Below are 19604 nucleotides of genomic sequence, written 5' to 3'. Positions count from 1 at the left end.
TCATGTGCTCTCTTAGTCTGAGCAGGAGAAATGGTGATCTTTTCTYTGAGAGATTGTTATTTTGAAAGAATTGGTCTAGTTTCTAAAAAGCCTTTACTAACATTGTTGAAATCATGTAAACTCAAGGCTTGACTCAAAGATTATTCTCCTATCGGAAATATCCTCTGCCTTTTTTGTTGGGTTCAGATCGCAGTGACCCTCAAATTTAACTAATAACAGACTTCTCTCCTGTAAGTCCGGGGAGTAGGTGACTTCTGCACATGGTTAGGTTGCAGCTAACCAGACATCTGGTATTTTGGAAGACTTCAGTGCTGGTGGRAACACTAATGAAATTAGTGATATCAATACAGTCAAGGGAATCATCACTAGAATTCTGCATTACTATTACAGTGAGATGACTGTTGCTAACAATACAGTGAGGTGAATGAGGCAGTGCAAAGGTGTAGGAAGTTTCTCATGAATTTCACTTCACTAACCTCAATCTTCTTTAAATGCTTGTGTTTGCAACTACTAGGATCAATGGTTTAAAAATATAACTTTAGTCCCTGAACCAATTTGGGAAACTCCTTGAAAATAGGTTTTGTGACAGTATGTATAGCTATGTGTTCTTAAGTATATGGTTTCCAGTTACTGTAAGCTCTCAATTAGTTTTGGAACTCAATGTGCAAAATTGTTTCATTTATCACTTCAAAAGCTAATTTAGTTATATCTCAGTATTATTTACTGAAAGAAGTCTACTTTTTGGTAAATACCACAGCTCCTATGGAAAGAAGTGTTTTATTTCTCATATTGGATCCATGTCTGCTGTATTTTCTTTTTCTGTTGCACATGTGAAATATGCCTAAACAAACTTCATGTATACATAATAATATAATTGAACTTTTGCAAAGTATCTCTTGGTATGCAGAAAGATGTAATGCATGGTTTAAGAGTTTGTGTGCCTTGCTGTAAAAACGTGAACTAATCAGTCTTTACAACGCTTCCCTGAAGCATTAAGCATGCATGTTTTTTTACTAGCTGTGTGTAAGGAAAGCCTTTTATTAAGTATATTAGAGCAGATTTGTAAAAACTCCTAGCTATGGGATCATCAAAGAACTAATTGTCATGCAGAAACTTAGAAGTGACTATGATTAACAATACAATTACATGTTCASTGTTCATCCATATCCTGTCATTATTAAGTTAATGGATTTCTTGGTTAGAAAACACTGATGGAAAAACATTTTGTGCAGAAATAATAGAGAATCTTATTTTCAGTCCAGATTTTCTATGCAGACGTGCAACTAATATATAGTAGGATTAGATGACAGATTGCTCTATTTCATTTGCTTCAAAGACTAAATGCAGTTAAACAACTTGAGACAGTGCTTCTAATTGGAATATTTTGCAAATGATCTCAAGTTCATTTCATCTTGATGTTCTGCTTGCTTTCACAATAACTGAGAAGTTACTGAGCATTGTGATTTATAAGTCTTATTTCCCACCCAGTGGTAGTGATGATGAAGACGTTGCACCATTATCAGCAAAATTTGCTGATATCTACCCACTGAATAATTATGATGATGCAGAGGTGGTAGCCAACATGAATGGAATTCACAGTGAGCTCAATGGCGGAGGTGAAAACATGGCATTGAAAGAAGAGGTACAACATTTACAGTGTCTTATCTCTGGTGGATGGGGGTGCTCACTGGAGAATGGTCCATCCTTCACTCTGATGAATTAACGGTTAATGTTGTCCAGTCCCCTCAGGTGAGCAGTACTAGCAGCAGTTCCTCAGAAGCAGATGATGAAGAAGCAGATGGGGAGAGCAGTGGTGAACCACCAGGAACTCAAAAGGAAGAAATGCCTTTAGGAAAAAGGACATTAAGGAAAGATGAAGCAAAAATGGATAGTCCTCCACCTTCTTACCCCAGTCAGCAGGTATAGAAATCTGAACAGACCCTTTTTGTAAGCGTGGCTATGTAAATGGTAGTGCGTTTATATTTTCAACTTTAAATATTTAATTTCTTTTAATGTATGACATTATCAGTAAGTGGTTATGGTACCTAAAATATTTTTCAGCTGTCATGACTAATATCTTCCTTCAGTTGAAATCTGAAATATGTTAGTTATATTGAATGTGTTTTCAGTAAAAGAAAAAACACTTCTTCCTGCTGATAAGAGCAAGAAACAAACTAAGAGATATTTCCCCTTGGAATTTTGAGATCGTTCTTTGTCAAACGTTTAAGTTATTTTAAATTACTTTTGGGGAGGAATGATAGGATAGTTAATGGGCAATTTTTAATATTGCATCTGAGGACTAACTTTCTATATGGAAATCCTGTATAGTTAAATCTATTGCATGTTCAGTGGCATAGGTTTTGCAGATATTTTGGTTAGTTGGTTTTGGTTTTCGTTTCAGACTTTGAATCTCTGTATACCRTTGGACATCTTTTTTCATTTGTAATAGGTTAATACTGAATTCTTGATAATACTTCTTTTCTTATGAGAAGGTTACTTTTGCTTTTTATGCAGTTAACTGATTTGGTCATTATACTTAGTTTATGAAATCTTCAAATTTTAAAATATACTGTGTCAAAGACTGTAATGCTTTTAAGTGGTGGTGAAGTCYGGAAGAAAGGCTTGTCAGATAAGAACACCACCTGTAAATTCTATTCTAGAAAACTAAGAAGTAAATAATATTGCCCTTTGGAGCAGTATGTACAGTCACATTATCAAGAGGAGATAGTAGTTAGGAAGTGTTCCTGGCATTGCTTCTGATAAGAATTCTCTTTTGATGAAATGTCAGATGACAAGGTAGGAAAAAGTACTGAATTGAGAGGGATTAGAGCTCTTCTTTCTTGGGCTGCTTTGCAGTGAATCCCCTTAAAATGACAGAGGCAAATGATACCTTGATCAGTAGAAAGTTCTGTTAAGGCATTGATTTCGCATGGTTGACATGTTTGTAAAACTTATCCCAAGAACTGTTTCACAGGATCATCAGATTTGGAAGGGAGCTCTGGATCTAATCCACCTACTCTGCTCGAAGCAGGGTAGCTAGAGCAGCTTGCTCAGTGTCGTGATTAGTTGGGTTTTGAGTATCTCCTAGGAAGAGGAGACTCTACAAACTGAGCACCTRCTCTATCACCCTAACAGTAAAAAAGCTTTTTCTTATCTTCATATGGAATTTCCTGTATTTCAACTTCTGTCCATTGCATCTTGTCCTTTCACTGGGCATCAGTGTAAAGAACCTGACTCCATCATCTTTACCCCTCCTCACCCCAAAATAAGATATTTATATACATTGGTAAGATTTCCCCCTAAACCTACTCTCTTGAGGCTGAACAGCCTCAGCCCTCTCAGTCTCTCCTTATACTCAGATGCTCCACTCCCTTTATCATCTTTGTGGCCCTTAGCTGGACTCGCTCCAGTATATCTGTGTCTGTCTTGTCCTGGGGAGCCCAGCACTGAACCCAGCACTCCAGGTATGTCTCACCAGTGCTGAGGAGAAGGGAAGGATCACCTCGCTTGACTTGCTGGCAGCATACTTCCTGTTGCAGATTCAGACTTATTCAGACTCTCAGCCCTTCCAATTAATAAGCCCTTTATTACTACTTTCTGTACATACTTGTTTTTTTCATATATTGGAAAAATTTTGAAAATAACCATCTGCCCTTCTTCCTCCCCACCCCCCTTTTTTCTGGGGGGTAACAGAGTGGCCTAGTAGTCATCTATCACTGTCAAGGTTCCTAGTCCTATCTGTTTCGATTATTTAAATCGATATCTTGCTTGTTGTCACTGATACTAGACATTCAAAATCTGTCGGGTATCAAATGCCATCTCTCCTCAAGGCACTCCATTCTTAACTAAGATAAAGATCCTCTGTTAGTGCTTTTGCTTAAATATTAGATCTGCCATTGGTATTAGCTGAAGTAATTCCATGGATGCTCAGAGTATATTGCTGTATACRAAGCTAAATAATGCTTATGCTTATTACAGAAAGAGGATGGGGGCAACTCTCTCTGCTTTTATTGTCTGTCAAGTAGAGTGACCTTTTTTTTGCTTACAGGCTGACCAAGGTCCAACTGCTTGTGAATGTCATGTTTGCAAACAGGAAGCTTCAGGTCTAACAGCCTCTGCACTTGCAACTGGACGCCTGCCTGCTGGCCATCAGTTTATGAATCCTGAAAAGCCTGCACATCCTGCACTTCATCTTTATCCTCACATCCATGGACATATACCATTGCATACAATTCCCCACCTGCCTCGTCCACTTATCCATCCCACCTTGTATACAGCTTCTCCCTTTACACACAATAAGGTAAGCCTCCCAGAGGAACTGCATTCTGCTCCCTGGAAAAATATTGTATGCTTGCATAAACTAGCCTGACTGAGCATCAATGAAACCATAAAGTTGCTTTAAATTCCTGTCTTTTTTTATAGTAGGTCTTTGGAAAGGGATTGTGAGAGGTAGGGAATAGCACAGATTTAGAACTGGTGGAATGTTCATACTGCAGGTCTAGTAGTAGCTTTTGTCAGAATGACTGCTGATTTCCTTGCCATTGTAAGAAAGAATTTGGARTTAAAAAGTCATGAATGGTGGAAAAAAGTAGTGGGACTTTGGTCAGTGTAACAGGACTAATRAAATCTTCATATAGGGGTCAAAATTTACTATTTCGTTTTGGCAATGATATGCTGGGGTTTCTAATTCAAAATTTGGGTTGAGAGGGTGGTTTGTTTTGAGGAGAATTGAGGTTAGAGTTGGTTTTATGCTTTGAGGGAATGCAAGTTCTGCAAAATTCTTTCACCCRAAGCATGCAAGTAACAAACAGGAGGAAGGTAGGGAACAAGGACTGCGACCAGGTGATTGCTTTTTCAGGAGATCTGTAAGTCAAAGGCAAGAATTCACATTATGTAGTTTTGTTCAGTCAAACTGTAGGCTGCTGCTGGAAGGGACAAAGACTTTGTCATTAGGTACATATTCCTTTCATCTCCCTTGTGCCTGGTCCAGTGATCCGGTGGYTGCAAGGAGAGTAATTAGCTTACTGATGTGACTATTTTGCTTCTTCTTATCCTTCTTCCTAATACTTTYTCTGTTTCTCTGCCTTATTAGTGTCCCTTTCTTATCTCTGCTGCAGTACACTGGCTCCTTAACTGTAGTACTCCAGCCTGCTGTTTCTCAACCACACACTGCCATTCTTAAAAAAGAAAATCCCTGTTTGTTGTACCCCCACCTGCTGCTGTCCTTGCAGCCTTTGTTTCCCACCCATATAAAGCAGTCTGCTGAAGCTCCCACTTGTGCAGTGCCCAGATCTCCGCTGTCTTTCCTTTCAAAAGACCTTTGTGAGGAGGAATATCTGCAGCACGGTGTCAAGGCCCACACTGTAAGCCCCAAGCCAAGCAGCAGGCAGGTACCACTGAACAGATCCATTAGCTCTGGCGCAGCACCTGAACCAGCTGGGCTCTGTGTATTTATGTTGTGCTGGAACTGAAAAGACATATGTTGAAGCTGAAGCTTTAGGGAGCTTTCACCCTTGAAGAGCCAGCTCAGTTCAGCAGAGATGGTAGTGAAAGGGCCAATAAGCCTTGCTGGATCAGGCTTGGTTCATTGCARATTGGCTGTTCTGTCCATGTGAAGTGTTTCTTTGTACCTACTTTAGACAGGTGGTGGGTTTTTTATTTATTATTCAAGATATTCCAGCCCCTCCCACCTTTACCTTTAGCCAGATAATGAAGGTCCTCCACAGAAAAAGGAGTCTAAGCATTTAAGAAACTTTTGTGGCCATRGGTGTTTTGACATTAGTGTTTGAAATGTTATTGGACTCAGCTGATGTTTTTAATAGCAGAACCTACATCTCTGTAGCTTTGCATTGCATCAAATATTGTGCAAGAATAGGAAAAAAAGCTTTTCCTTGGCTTTGTTAAAGGTGACAGGAATTTAACGTTGTACAATGCAATCAGATCTTCAGAAGAAAACTACATTTTAGAATGCAAATAAACAGCTGCAGCCAAAAGAAATAGGATGAGGTAGAAGAACTTACCTGTATAAAACAACAGTAAAAAAGKGTGTTCTTCCTCTTTTTCTTGGTTGCTTGTTAGAATAAAATGGCATACTCATTGTCTGGTAAGTTAGGGACTTGTTCATACATGGAGGCAAAACAAGTAGGCAAATAWAAACTACTAGAGAATGATATTCTGAACTAATGCACATTTTATGTTGTTTTTTACTGTGCTTATTTCTAATCCTGGAATGATTGTAATCCCTTTATCACAATTGCTTACTGTGGTAATGATTATGTCACAGAGGATTGTTTTTGTCATTTTAGGCTTTGAAAGTAATAACTCCTTACAAGTTCAATGTTCATATAAAAACTGGTTTTAATTTAAAAATGAAGACCTACCAATATGTATTAGCATAAGTACTTTTGTAGGATTTATCTGTTAGCTGAATTTAATGTGTGTGATTTTAAATACATATACATTAAACAGATATATTACAAGGATTTTATATATATATGTATATGTACATATATAAAAATGTTACTTAAATGTCAACAAACCAGTCCCTCTTATTGTTCTGGAAAATATTTTTTTTTATTATTCTTAGTTTTTTTTATAATGCATTTCACAGTTGGAACACTTTATGATTTGAATATTGCTGTTGGAGTGACTGTGTAAGCAAACAGAATATTAATGAGGAAAATACTCTTTTATTTTTATAGGCATTACCGCCAGCTCCAGTTCAGAATCATACAAACAAGCATCAAGTATTCAATGCATCTCTCCAAGATCATATTTATCCAAGCTGTTTTGGGAGCACTCCAGATTGGAATAGCTCTAAATTTATAAGTCTTTGGGGATCAGAAATGATGAATGACAAGAACTGGAATCCTGCTACTTTTTTGCCTGATACAATTCCTGGTGAGGGTTTGTTATTACTTCACACTGACTAGTTGAGCCTRTGTTTTGAAATGGAGTATGACACTTTTTCCAGGAATGGTAGGTTTCTTCATCGTGCTCTTGTAAGAGGAGTTCTGGCAGAGATTTGCTGCCATTTCTACTTTAGTGAGGCTGAAAATCGAAAAGGAAATTCTTCAGTGTTGGAGAAAGGAAGCCAGAGGCAAAAGAATGGTATGCTGTATTTCACCTAGGGTCATTGCAGAGGATTCAAAAGTTCAAAGTTGCAAAGAAATGGAAATTTAGGGGAAACTAAATAACTTTTAGTATTCTGCCATGAAGGCCTGCTTTCTTTCTATGAGATTGTAAGAGCACTGGTGATACTGTACTACATCCCACTTCCACCTGTAGTGGAGCAGGGATAATTACATTTTCATTCATAAAGAAAAAGACATTAATTTAGCAAGGTAAATTTAAGCTGGTAAGCATTTGGAAATATTAATGGTTAAAATGAAATAGAATATGTTAATAAATAGTAAAATGGCAACATGTGCAYGTATTTTTCTATTCATGTGATAGCAAATACAATTTTTTTAYATTATTTTTATGAAAAGGGAAGTTTTGGTCTTGTGTATTAGCTTTTGTTTGATCTGATATGCTACTAACTTGTGTCAAGCTACTGAAGTGACAGTTAAAGAAAMGGCAAAAAAAATTACCAAAAACCTCCACAGTAGAACAGCTTATCCATATCCGAATGTAGTTATTAGCAACTGTTCCAACAGCTGGTTTCTAGTGCCACGTTTCTGTGGAAGGTCAGCTCACAAAGGCATTCCTATAGTTAGCTGGAGTTAGTGATAAGTGCAAATCAGATTTATAACTTTGTATTGATAGAAGGATATATAGTTCCTACCTGTGTTATAATTGTTGCATGGCTATGCTTCACTGCAGATAATGGAGCTTATATACATAGCATTTAGAAAGATATCCAAATTAAAAATTTAGAAGTATGAATCGATGTAGGTATCTGTAGCATCTTTGCTGCTTGTTACCACAACACGTTTAACAGTGTTTTTCAAACTAGTATCTGTGGCTTTGGGTCTGAGAGTTATTAGCATTTTTAATTAAAGCTGTGTTTATTGGAAAAAAAAATGTTACTGCACTAATCCTGACAAGCCAGTGCCAACCATATATCCTTGCTTATCTTATAGTATTGCATCTAAATTATTGAATGTTTAATTCTAAATGCCATAAAAAGAGTTTTGTAAATCTAAGTCTTAATTGCTATGTGTGTTTCAATTAAAGGGAGTGATATATTAGCACCAGCACTCTCAGAAATAAGACCTGAAGCACTTCCTACTACATCTAGCAGTGAAGCAACTGCAGTTACTGACAGCAAAGAGAAAAAAAATGCTGCAAAGAAGAAATGTCTGTACAACTTCCAGGATGCCTTTATGGAAGCTAATAAAGTTGTCATGGCAACCTCTTCTGCCACTTCTTCTGTCTCCTGCACAGCTACTACAGTGCAGTCAAGCAGCAACCAATTTAAAGTATCATCCAAGAGACCTTCATCGATAGGTAAGGATTTGTAATTTGCATTCAGCTTGTAACTGAATTCAARTACATTTGACTAAGATGTATAAAGATCTGTGTGTTCATTTAAGTAATATGTGTCTTTAGTCAGCATTCTTGTTACCCTTGAATTGTAGCCTCTTTACTTCTGGCTCAAAAAGCTTTCCACAGAAAGATCCTCAAGATCTTTTGCAAACCTAATRGAAATTGGGCCAGTAATAAAGAAGTGTTGAAATACTCCCTGAATTTTATAGAAGCTGAGAACATCCAGCAATTTGAGTGATTTTGGGGAGTAGTTAATGGAGACTTTTTTAAAAAAAAATATTTTAACGGTTTCTTATTTTTCCCAATTTAGGTGAGGTGTTCCACAATATTAATAAAGAGGACCATAGACATTCTGCACCAGTTGCGCCACGAAATAGTCCAACTAGTTTAGCATCGCTTCCTTCGCTCTCTCCTGCTGCACTGTCTCCAGCTTCTACACCACATCTCCCAAATCTTGCTGCTCCTTCTTTTCCCAAAACTGCTGCAACAGCCCCTGGATTTGTGGATCCTCATTCAGGTCTTTGCCCGACTACGGTTGCACCTCCTACTTCAACCACAGACAGTTCTGTAAGTGCCCCACCAAGTGTCTGCAGGTAAGTTTAATTACTATTATATCATAAATAAGAAGACAACTAAAATTCTATTACTTTGCTCATGGTTGTAGTGAGAGAAGAACATCTCCTGTCTGCTCAGCAAATGAACTGAGATCCATTCCCCAGTATGCAGCTTGGTGTGAGACTTGACAATAATAATTTCCRTTGAAGAACTGGCTTACTGAAGTTGGAGACTTGAAAACGAATGTTTGCTCACTCTGTTAGTAATGTGGCCTGGGATAAATAAGTCAAGCTGTATTGTTTCTTACTCTGTCRTTTTCATTAATGAGGGCTGTTGATGACACACAAACCTGTTATATAATACATCTTTTTTCTGTGATTCTGGCATCACATGGCAAACAGCAAGGAAAAAGCTGGGAAAACATGAGTGTTACAGATTTCTCTCAAACAATAAAAAGGTCATATAGTCTTGAAGGTGCCACATACTAACACTCTTTTCTGACTTAACTTTAGGTGTCAGTCTCAGCATTTAGAGTGGYTATAGGGTGGAAGGATATTCTAATTTCTAAAGGTTTCCAAAAGTCTGGGGCAGAGAATTTGGCRGAGCTGTGTTCTGGGAGTGTTGTGCGTGGTGGCAGTCTGACTCGTGCACGGTTTCAGCTCTCCCATATGTCTGAAGAGTGTAGGCACAACAGAAAAGCAGTTGAGTCATGGCTCTGAGTGCTCCATCGCCTGTTGGGCTGTGGCGATGGTTGCTATGAATGTAGCTTCCTGGCTGCTGCAGTAGTTTTCAGATCATGTGAGATTTAGACAGAGTTAGATAACTCCATACCTGAATTGCTTCTAAGAATACCCTGATTTCCATTATCAACTGTTTTTTATTGATGRTATCACAAAATAAGTAACTGTTCTTTCATGCCAGAGAAATTATTGCAACTTTGTAAAGAAACTCTTACCTAATGCAGGAAGAAAATTGAAATACAGATTATTTAATACAATAGATCCCAACTGTTATCATTCTCTCTAGGTGCTACTATGATGAAGTATTTTTAGGACGTAAGGAATGAACTGGGGGAGAACCCAAAAACAGTCACTGCCAGCTGTGAGAATTGGGAGTGTGCTATCACTGTAAAAACTACGTTGTACCCTAGTTGCTCAATCTAGCAATTGTCCTGCAGAGCAATAAAATTAATGAAGCTGCATTTTCTGTGGAATTGTATCCGTTATCCCCTGACATGTGCTATCCCATTTATTTTTCCAGCAGGCATTGTCCCAACAGGCAAGAAACAGCACTGCCGGGGCTGGTCAGGTTGGCGAGCCAAAATGTTCCTGCTGACCAGCAATCTGCCGAGCAGAAACATAATAGATTTCTGCCTGTCTTTTCCCACACTAGGATACTTAATTTGAACTRAATTTGAACTTTTTACTTTCTGTCCTGGTCACTAATTTTTTGTGAAACTTTTCTGGAACTCCATTACAATTAGAAATGGGTCAGTGAGCTCCAAAAGGAGGGTTAAGGGAAGGAGGAGTTGAGAGCTGAGGAACTGGGAGATATCAGGGAAGGAAGAAGTGTAGTGAACTTCTGTTAAAAAAACAAAAAAGTGAGCTGCTTAGAAAAACGTGAACATATGAATCTTYTTTCTAAGATAAGAACAGAGAACTACAAATGCTGATTAAGTGAGTTGGGGGGGTGCTTTTCAGAGAGATTTTTTAGTATTTTGTACAATTAAAGGAAGATCATGTTCATTTCTCCCAGAACTGTGATAGTAGATATGTTGGACACAGGTATGCAGAGTTTTGGCGGTAATAAGCTACTAGGTATCTGCTTATTGAAGAGGAATACTAGTATTTTTTCTTGAAAATAGAGGTGTGAACAGTAGCTTCCTGCTTTTAGCTGGCCCTGAAGCTTTGGTTAAAGTTAAGAGCTTCCAAATCTGATTAAAATCAGGGGATTTTAGAAATAAGTTCAGTACTTTGCAACTGCAGAGTTCTTGCAGACTTCAAGTGATCACATGGGCTGCAGTTTTAAAACTATTTCACKGTAAAAACTAAAATGACTGCTTTTAAAATTATTTTACCTGTTTAAAGCCAAGAACAGTTCCAAAACTCATTCTCTAGGCTAATCATTCACTAAATCGCTTAATGAGTTTTTCATAAGTCATTTTCCCATGCATCCCCTTAGCTTGCTGCTTGATTTTGAGCCACTCTGTTTGCAACCTACTCGCTGAAGCTTAGGATTTGCTGCATCACTGGTGGCTGATAACCAGTTTGAGTCATTGTTCTGACAGACGTGCATAAGCTGTATGCATACATTTTTTGAAATATTTTATGTAATGTAATCTAGAATTTTCATAAGCTTTTTCTTAAATTAATATAGCGATCCAGATTGTGAGGGCCATCGCTGTGAGAACAGTAACACATACGATCACCAACAGTATGATGGAGAGGAGAGCCAAGATGAAGATAGCTGTTCAGAGCATAGTTCCAGTACCTCAACATCCACGAATCAGAAAGAAGGAAAATACTGTGACTGCTGTTACTGTGAGTTCTTCGGCCATGGAGGAGTAAGTTGCTGGATTTTCTTTTTTTTTTTTTTTTGGTCACTTATTCATCATCTGTTGCATGTATCAGACTACACCTCCAGAGGGAGCATTGAAACCTGTCCTAGAGATAGGAAGTATAAGGAAGCTAGAAGCCTAGGTAGAAAGTCATTTTCCTCTTTGAATTGAACAAATAAACCTTTCCAGCTGAAAGTACTTGAAGAGCAATGAAAATGAGTAAAAGATTTAGGAAGCAACTGACTTGGATAACAGATACCATGTTTGGACGTGAAACTGCAAGCATTTTTATGTTTTTAAAAATCTGAATTCTCAAAATATTCACTTTAACTTGATTACAAAAACAAGAGAGAAAAACTATTCTTGCYACAATTTAGACAGTGTTGATTTAAATATACTCTTATCAAGAGGAAACCCACACTGCTTTTTCCTTGTTTTCTGTGTTACGAACAATTTTCTTTACTGGTGCATTTTGATAGGTACTGACTTGGTTTTGGCATTTAAAATGTGCTTTGTAGAAAATAAAGTTCAAAAACATAGGTTACATGAAATCTTTTTCCATATATTCTTTATTTAAAGTTTTGTTTGAAGCATCTTTACATTAAATTCATACTCATAACTAGTTAAATTCATACTCATAACTAGCAAATTCTTATGTTCCTGTCTGTTCATTTTCACAAACGAAATGCTAGAAATTGTCATTTTTTTTTTCTGAACTTCAAATGATATTTTGCTGTTAGCCAATTGCACTTTAAGTTTGTTTCAGTAATCAGGTCACTACTGGAATTTGGGTCTCTGACATTTTTTCCTATTTGAAATAAAAGTATTGACACACCTGAAGTGATTGACATTTAAACAGTCATTACTTTTTGCATAGTAAGTTATTCATTTTGCTGAAGTGCCAGAATGCTAAAAGGTTGTTTTTTGTTTTGGATTTTTCTTTTTTTAAGTTAATAGACTTTGTTTTCTTGGTTTAGTGAGTTGAACTGTTCTAACTTCCAAACAGTTGGGTGCCAGTCTMGGGCCAGAGGGGTAGGCAGACAGGAGGCAGGAGGAACGAGGAGTTGGGAGGCAGAAGCAGGAATGGGAATACAGAGAAGTGGAACATGAAGCAAGATTTCATACTGTAGCAGCAGTAACCAGTTATTGATGCAGCTCTGCTGGAYGTATGTTTGCTAGTGCACTTCACCGCAGGGTGATGAAGCCTTCACRGTTACAGCGCACAGCCCCAGGTAGCCCAAGTTCAGGAAGTGACTTGATAGAAAATGGAAACAACAGCAAATGACTGCTGCTTTCAAATTGTCATGGGGTACAGTGATCACAGGAAAGCTCCTCTCTTGCTTTAAAGGCCTCCCTTTATTTTCTCACTTGAGCACGTCCACTGCAAGATCAGTCATTCTTCTGGTTGGAAAGCCTGGTTCATGAGGGAGCCCCAAATCTGGCAGCTCTGTTGCCTGGTAAATGTACTTTAAATACACCTGCAAATAGTATAGCATTTGGTATTCAAGTTCAGATCTTCAAAATTATTTGAACATTTCTGAAATTTCAAAATCTCAGACGTATTCAGTGAAATTTTTTGCATCTGGTCACTAAGTGTTGTGTGTCGTGTCCTTCAGCCACCAGCTGCGCCAACCAGTAGAAATTATGCAGAGATGCGGGAAAAGCTTCGTTTACGTCTAACAAAAAGGAAAGAGGAACAGCCGAAGAAACCAGATCAGATATCTGAAAGGGAAAGTGTTGTCGACCATCGAAAGGTGGAGGACTTGCTACAATTTATAAACAGCTCTGAAACCAAACCAGTAAGCAGCTCTCGAGCAGCCAAGCGAGCAAGACATAAGCAAAGAAAGGTAAGATACAGAAATATGTTTGCCCTAGAATCTTTTCAATTTTCTTGAATTTGTGTTTTGTGCACTCTCCACAAGTATACCGAYATATACTGACTATATAATAATGATTCAAACTTTTTCTTATGTAGTTAGTGTTACACTGCCTGTTTGCACATACACAGCTAGTTTACCTGTTATACTCTGTTTTTTAGAAGCTGTGTAGAATGGGAAGATTCCTCACAATGTTGTTGTCATGTTTTGTTGCAGGTCAGCTTTATACTGCAATTTCCCACACCTTAGAAAATTATTTCTAAATTTCAAAAATATTAAGAGTGATTGTTTTGCAGAATGGACATAYAAAAATATGAGGATATTTAAAAACTAGCATTTATTTATTGAAGTATTAGTTATGGTAAACGATCTCTGCAGGAAGCCAGGGAACATAAGCACAGTGGACTYGTGATGGTGGAAAAAATCAAGATTTGTTTTTGGAATGATGGTGCTGGGCACCTTGCTGCCCTGACTCAGACAGGTTAAATGCTGTGCCACCTGATGACACGAGGGGTGAATCCAAGCCAAAATGTAGTGGTAAGCTGCAGAGAAGAGTGGAGGGGAAAAAAAAAGTTAAGGGTTCTTTTCAAATAGAAATTGGCAAGACCATTTAAAAAAATAAAAATGTGGCACTGAAATTAGTTTTGAAAACTGTATTTACCAAGTTAATGCAAAAAAAAGTTGCTTTGTTTTGCTGAACAAGCAGGAAGTCTCTTTTTCTTACTGAAATTAAAATATAAAGTCCAAGGTATAAGCAGAATGGTTGCTGAATGTTTTTGAATTYCGGTAAATAAATTCTGTGATCTCACTTTATGTTTGTGCATTTGTTTGGCACTAATTCTCTGTTCTTTAAGTAGCTCCATGGGTTTGGAAGATGTAATGTTTACAAGTTTTATCCTTTATGTTCATGTTGTAGCACTAGTCAGCAACTTGGGGATTTAGTGTGTTTTATTTATTTTTTTTTTTAATAGAAGCAAAATTCACTTTTCTCAAGCAATACAGTTTGAGTGCAAAATGAAAAACAAGTGGAAGTTTTTCTATAGTTCTTTTGCATGACTTCTGTAACTGTGAAAAAGAAATCCCATACAGGCACTTTGCATGATTATTCTTAGTCTTTGACTATAATTTTACTGATGGTGTAAGTAAATCAATGATGCACAGCAACGTTTTAGGCATTTGTAATAATGACTTGGAGAAATCTCTTGAATGATTATGAACTTATGGCTGAAAGCATAAGCTCCATAATATTTACTATTTTTGATRACTTTAATATAGCTTTAATGTGCTTTGTAACTTACAGGTAAAATTGACAGTTGTTAAAAATATTGTTGCCTGTGAATAATTTATGGTAATACAAATTTTAATATAGAGATTGTATTTTCATACTAAATTAGTAATTTATCAGTAGATTTTGACCTTTTAAAATGCCAATTAAAACTGTACTATGGATTGATCAAATTTTTAGTGAAAGTGCATAATGTTTTGCTGTCAAATGTTTTGACAGCTGCTTTTGCTGATGTTTGAGTATTGAAACAGCAACTCTGCTACCATTGCATCTCCCTGTTTCATGCTACGTGTGTCGCAAGCAAACTCAAGGCACCTTGGTGATGCACACAAACTTGTGAGAGTGAAGTTGAATGTTGCGTCTTCAACAGGTCTTTGTGGTTGTGGAAGACTTTCACCCCGGTTGTATGAACCAAGCTGCAGACTTACAAATGTAAAATGCTCTGTAACTCCTGGAATGGTATTTCCTTTCTGCATACGTATTTATATGGAGCTATGCTTAAGASTAGCAAAGAGAAGATCAGCGATTGTTTTTTTGACAACATTCAAACGTGTTACAGAAAATAGAAATACAATATTTTAATGTACTTCAAAGGGCAGCTTTTGTACAAATAGTTATTTGCTTGCTGTGGCAAGTCTCTTAAGTGTGTTGGTATGTTAACATCCTAGGACTTGCAGCATTTATAGAGAAAAGTAGTAATAATCCCTAAAATTCTAATTTCCAAAATCCTTGTCACTTCTCTTATACTTGTTGTTATTTTACAGCTTGAGGAAAAGGCTCGACTTGAAGCAGAAGCCAGAGAAAGGGAGCATCACCAGTTACTTGAGGAACAGAGGCGGCGAGAGGAAGAGGAGGAAGAGAGACTGAAACAAGAATTACAGCGGCTTCAAGAGCTTCAGCAGTTGCGGGCTGTAAAGAAAAAGAAGAAAGAACGAACGAGTAAGGAATGTCAGAAGGTGGATGTGCTGACTCGGAACTGCCAGGCTGTGAAGGAGTCTGTCCCAAATGCACCCGAAGACATTCAGAACGGTACGCTCGAGCAATCAGAAAAGATTGAAACCTCCCCGGCTTCACTGTCGAGACAGGTGAATCATACAGAACAGAGGCCAGTTTCTGAGTCGGGCTGTGAACTATCCAACCCTGTAAACACTAGAGACTCRAAGCTGCTTTATCAGAAAGAGGGGAGTGTAAAACAGCATGAGCCCCTCTCTTTTCTCCTTGATATTATGCATCAACATAAAGAAGGAAACAGCAAGCAGAAACTAAAGCAGATAAACAAACCATGCGCAGAACCAGTGAAAAAGTCTGTTGAATCCCTCAAAGCAGCAGAGGTCCAGACTAAAACCAGAAACCAAATAGAATCCAAAGCAAAAGCGGCAGAGCTCCCAACACTTGCAGAACCTAAAAAAGAGGAGAAGAAATTGAACAACAATAATAATAACAAAAAACAGTTGAACCATGTAAAAGAAGAGAAAGCCCCCATAACGAGCGAGTCCCCTTCACCAAGTGAACAGCAGCAGTACAATAAGCTAATACTTGCCGATTCCCCTCAGCCAAAAGGCAAGAACAAGAAAAACAAGAAGAAAAAAGGAGACAAAGTCAACAATTCCATTGGTAAGTGCATAAAAAACTTGGGTTTTGTTCATTGTTACCATTTGAGTCCAAAACTTTGGCTGGATTGACTGAAGATTAAGATTTCAATGTACATTAGAAACAGAAAAAATCGTGTCAGGAAAACTTAAGTAACTAATGAAGTCTTTAGTTTGCTTTCCAGTGCACTCATAATCTGAAGTTACTTAGGTGCTTTTAGGAGATAGTTTTAGTAAAGAGTCACAGTGCTTTAAAATGGGAATAAACTAGTATATGCTATTATTTTTTCCATGCTTTTTTATGAAACAGTTAATTTAAAAAGCCAGGCTCTTCTGTATACTATCTCTTGCTTAAACACATACTTAAAATAATTCAATAGTATGCTGAAATCCATTTTAAATTTCCTTTAAAAGCAGGGTCATTTCTCCCATAATGTTAAGAGTATAGTGTCTAAAACTGGTCTCACTCATTTTGCACAGGGAAAATACGGGGATTCTGCAGCCAAATACTTATTGATTGTTCATGTGAAAATAYGATTTTTTTTCTCAGCGGAACTAATTCTTTTTACACTAATTTCATTTACAGGTAAAGTAAATACAAAAGCTAGTTTACTAGTTTTCTTTATCATTTGCCAAAACAAAACCTTCTTAGGGAATGTTGTTTAAGTAGTAACATTTAGCCTTTTCTCCATGCTAGCTTAAGTCTGGGCTAATGTAACAGATTTTTGTTTGTTTATTTGATAGGAGCTCAAACAAGTCGCACTTGCGGAATTTTTACTTCCTGAAGTACTTTCTTTGCTTTCCTAAAATCACCTAGCAGGGCTRATACCAAAGCAGGGAAGCTGTGCAGTGCTAGCTGGTTTGCTGTCAGCTTGCTARTCCAGCTCCTTTTCCAGGCACCAGTTTATTCTCGCGGCCGCCTGGTCCGTGGGGGGCCGCCGGTCGGGACGTGCACGGGYGTCCGCTCGGAGCGGCAGCCCCCTGCGCAGCCGTAGCCGCGCGGCCGCGGCCCGCACGCTTAGCGCGCGTTCCCCAGGGGCGCTTCGTGCTGCGGCTCACGCCGCCCTCCCGCCTGGCGGGCACGTAAGTTTGCGAGACTCTTTGATGGCAGTCTTTGCCTGCGTTTAGCGTATGTGTATTAAGCGTCATCACAAAAACGTGAGCAAAATTCCTGGCTGTTGCACGCACTAGGTGGAGAGCCTAATCTTGCTCTTGTGGCTTCACCATCGGATCGACTCAACCTCCCATTCTCTGTTTTTAAAAACTCATTTTCGTGTTTTCCACTTTGCATCAATCAAGCTGTGATACCACACTGAGGCTTTCTCTCTGATGCCTTAGCCCTTGCGCGTACTGTATTTTGTTTTCCCATAAACTTACCAAGAAGGATTGCTCCAGGCACGTCTTGTCTTTCTCCTAATTCTAGAGCCGTTTGAAGGGAACTATTGAATAGGAAAGCGTATGTGTTGGGGGGAGACTCTTACCAGAGGAGGAACTTATGAAATGTTTGTTTTCTATTTTTTTTTCTTTTCCTTCCCTCTTTCTTCCCCCTGCCCCCTCCATGTTTTCTCTTGCCTAAATCCAATAGTACTTACACTTTCTGAAAACTAATGTTTAATTGTAAAACCCTACAGGGACATGTGTCTCAATTTGTAAAGAAGTAACAAGTGTTGCTCTTTGATGGAGTCTGATCTGGATAGTTGCTTTGCTTTAAGTAGTTCTGCCTTTGGAACAAAAAGTAGGATACTATAATATACCATTTTTCATTTGGCCTTGATTTCTTAAATACACAGCTTTGCTGTACTGAGTTAGCACACACAGAATTATTTTAACTGAGAAGGAAGAATCTAGAACTAGGGTAGTATTAAGAGCCTGAGAGTTGCAAAGCTGCWTTTTGACTGAGCTTGAAAATAAAATGTTGGGGCAGGAAGCATTGTGGCATCTGGTGTGATCTCTGTTTCTTAAAGAATTTTATTCTAGCAGAGTGTTCCACCTCCTCATTGTCGGGAGCCCAAAGAAAATGATGGCTATAGGGAGCCCTGTGTTTCCAGGGCTTTCCAGTTTCCTAGCAGGAAGTTGCGCGACAAAAGATTTGTCTAATTTTTGTGAATTGTCAGCAGCATCTTTAGGAAAGAGCCATTCGTTCCCGGACTCGCAAGGCTTCTGGAGCGCCCTGGTACATATGCAGTGTTTGCAGTTAGTTTGAGTCTCTCGCTTTCTGGCATGTGTTCCAAAACGACTACAAAAATGAGGTTGGAGTATGTTTATGGAGTATTTTTAGGAAGGGAGGCTACAAGAGAAAAAGTCTCAAAATGGTTTCTGCAAGATTTAGTGCTTTTTCAAGCTTTTTATAGAAAGTATATTTAAAAGAAGACGACCATCCGCTGAGGCAGTATAATATGCTAACAGACTTTAAGAAGACTTGGTTTTTATAGCTGAGGGCCTAAATTTAGACCATGTTAAAATATATTGAAGAACATGTGTTTTTTTTTTTAAAAAAAATCCCAATTGGAAGTAGCACGACTTAGACTTTCACAGACGCAGCCTGATGATAAACCTCCCTGAGGGAGTACAGCAGCTCTACAGAACCCTAACTCCTGATTTATTTTACTTTATAAATACCATTTTAAAATCATTTCTAAAGCTGTCTTTTTAGTAGCAAGGTAAACAAATTTCAGGCATCCAAACACTGTTCATTCATGCTTGTTCATGGCAGTTCGTGCTACCTGATACACTGAGCCCCTTCGTATAGTTTGACCTTTTTTCACATGTGATCCAAGCTCATGGCATCTTTTGCAGCCCGTGTGCTCTGCAGGTTTCTATTGATTCTTCTCTTGCTCGTTGCCTTAAAAATTGAACAGGGATACTGGGTGTAGGGTTTCCTCAAAGTGTCTCTTTAAATATACATCCATAGTAGTTTAAGTAAAACATAGTTGTTTTTAATCGGCAGCCTGTGAAGTTCAGGCAGTTCTCCAAAAATGTATTTAATGCAGCTTATTCAAGGTTTTTCCTCTGTTTTCCTCCTGCCCTCATGGAATCTAACGTAGTGTAATGCTTTTCCCTTTGTAGATGACGTGTTTCTACCCAAAGATATTGATCTAGACAGTGTGGAAATGGATGAAACGGAGCGAGAAGTGGAGTATTTTAAAAGGTAAAGTGCTGTAATGCTTACACATGCAGCTGTTGTGCTTCTTCCTAAATGCCATGATTTCAAAAGAATAGGCTCAATAACTAACTCCAAGCATAAAAGCTTG

General features: G+C 38.1%; 1 protein-coding gene across 1 annotated transcript in view; it reads left to right on the top strand.

The window, feature by feature from the left end:
• FAM193A (family with sequence similarity 193 member A) overlaps positions 1-19604 on the top strand; it is a 46798-nt gene that overhangs the window by 23881 nt on the left and 3313 nt on the right. Inside the window, exons 11-20 of the mRNA XM_085309648.1 lie at positions 1489-1642; positions 1741-1920; positions 4049-4300; positions 6702-6900; positions 8179-8451; positions 8801-9083; positions 11422-11608; positions 13219-13449; positions 15529-16378; positions 19420-19501. Of these exons, the coding sequence (XP_085165774.1) occupies positions 1489-1642; positions 1741-1920; positions 4049-4300; positions 6702-6900; positions 8179-8451; positions 8801-9083; positions 11422-11608; positions 13219-13449; positions 15529-16378; positions 19420-19501 (2691 nt within the window). The remainder of the gene's footprint in view (positions 1-1488; positions 1643-1740; positions 1921-4048; positions 4301-6701; positions 6901-8178; positions 8452-8800; positions 9084-11421; positions 11609-13218; positions 13450-15528; positions 16379-19419; positions 19502-19604) is intronic.

This window comes from Rhea americana, unplaced genomic scaffold, assembly GCF_003343005.1.
Source record: "Rhea americana isolate MKP2758 unplaced genomic scaffold, rheAme1 scaffold_30, whole genome shotgun sequence".
NCBI classification, from domain to species: domain Eukaryota; kingdom Metazoa; phylum Chordata; class Aves; order Rheiformes; family Rheidae; genus Rhea; species Rhea americana.
This window is presented reverse-complemented; position numbering and strand designations above follow the sequence as displayed.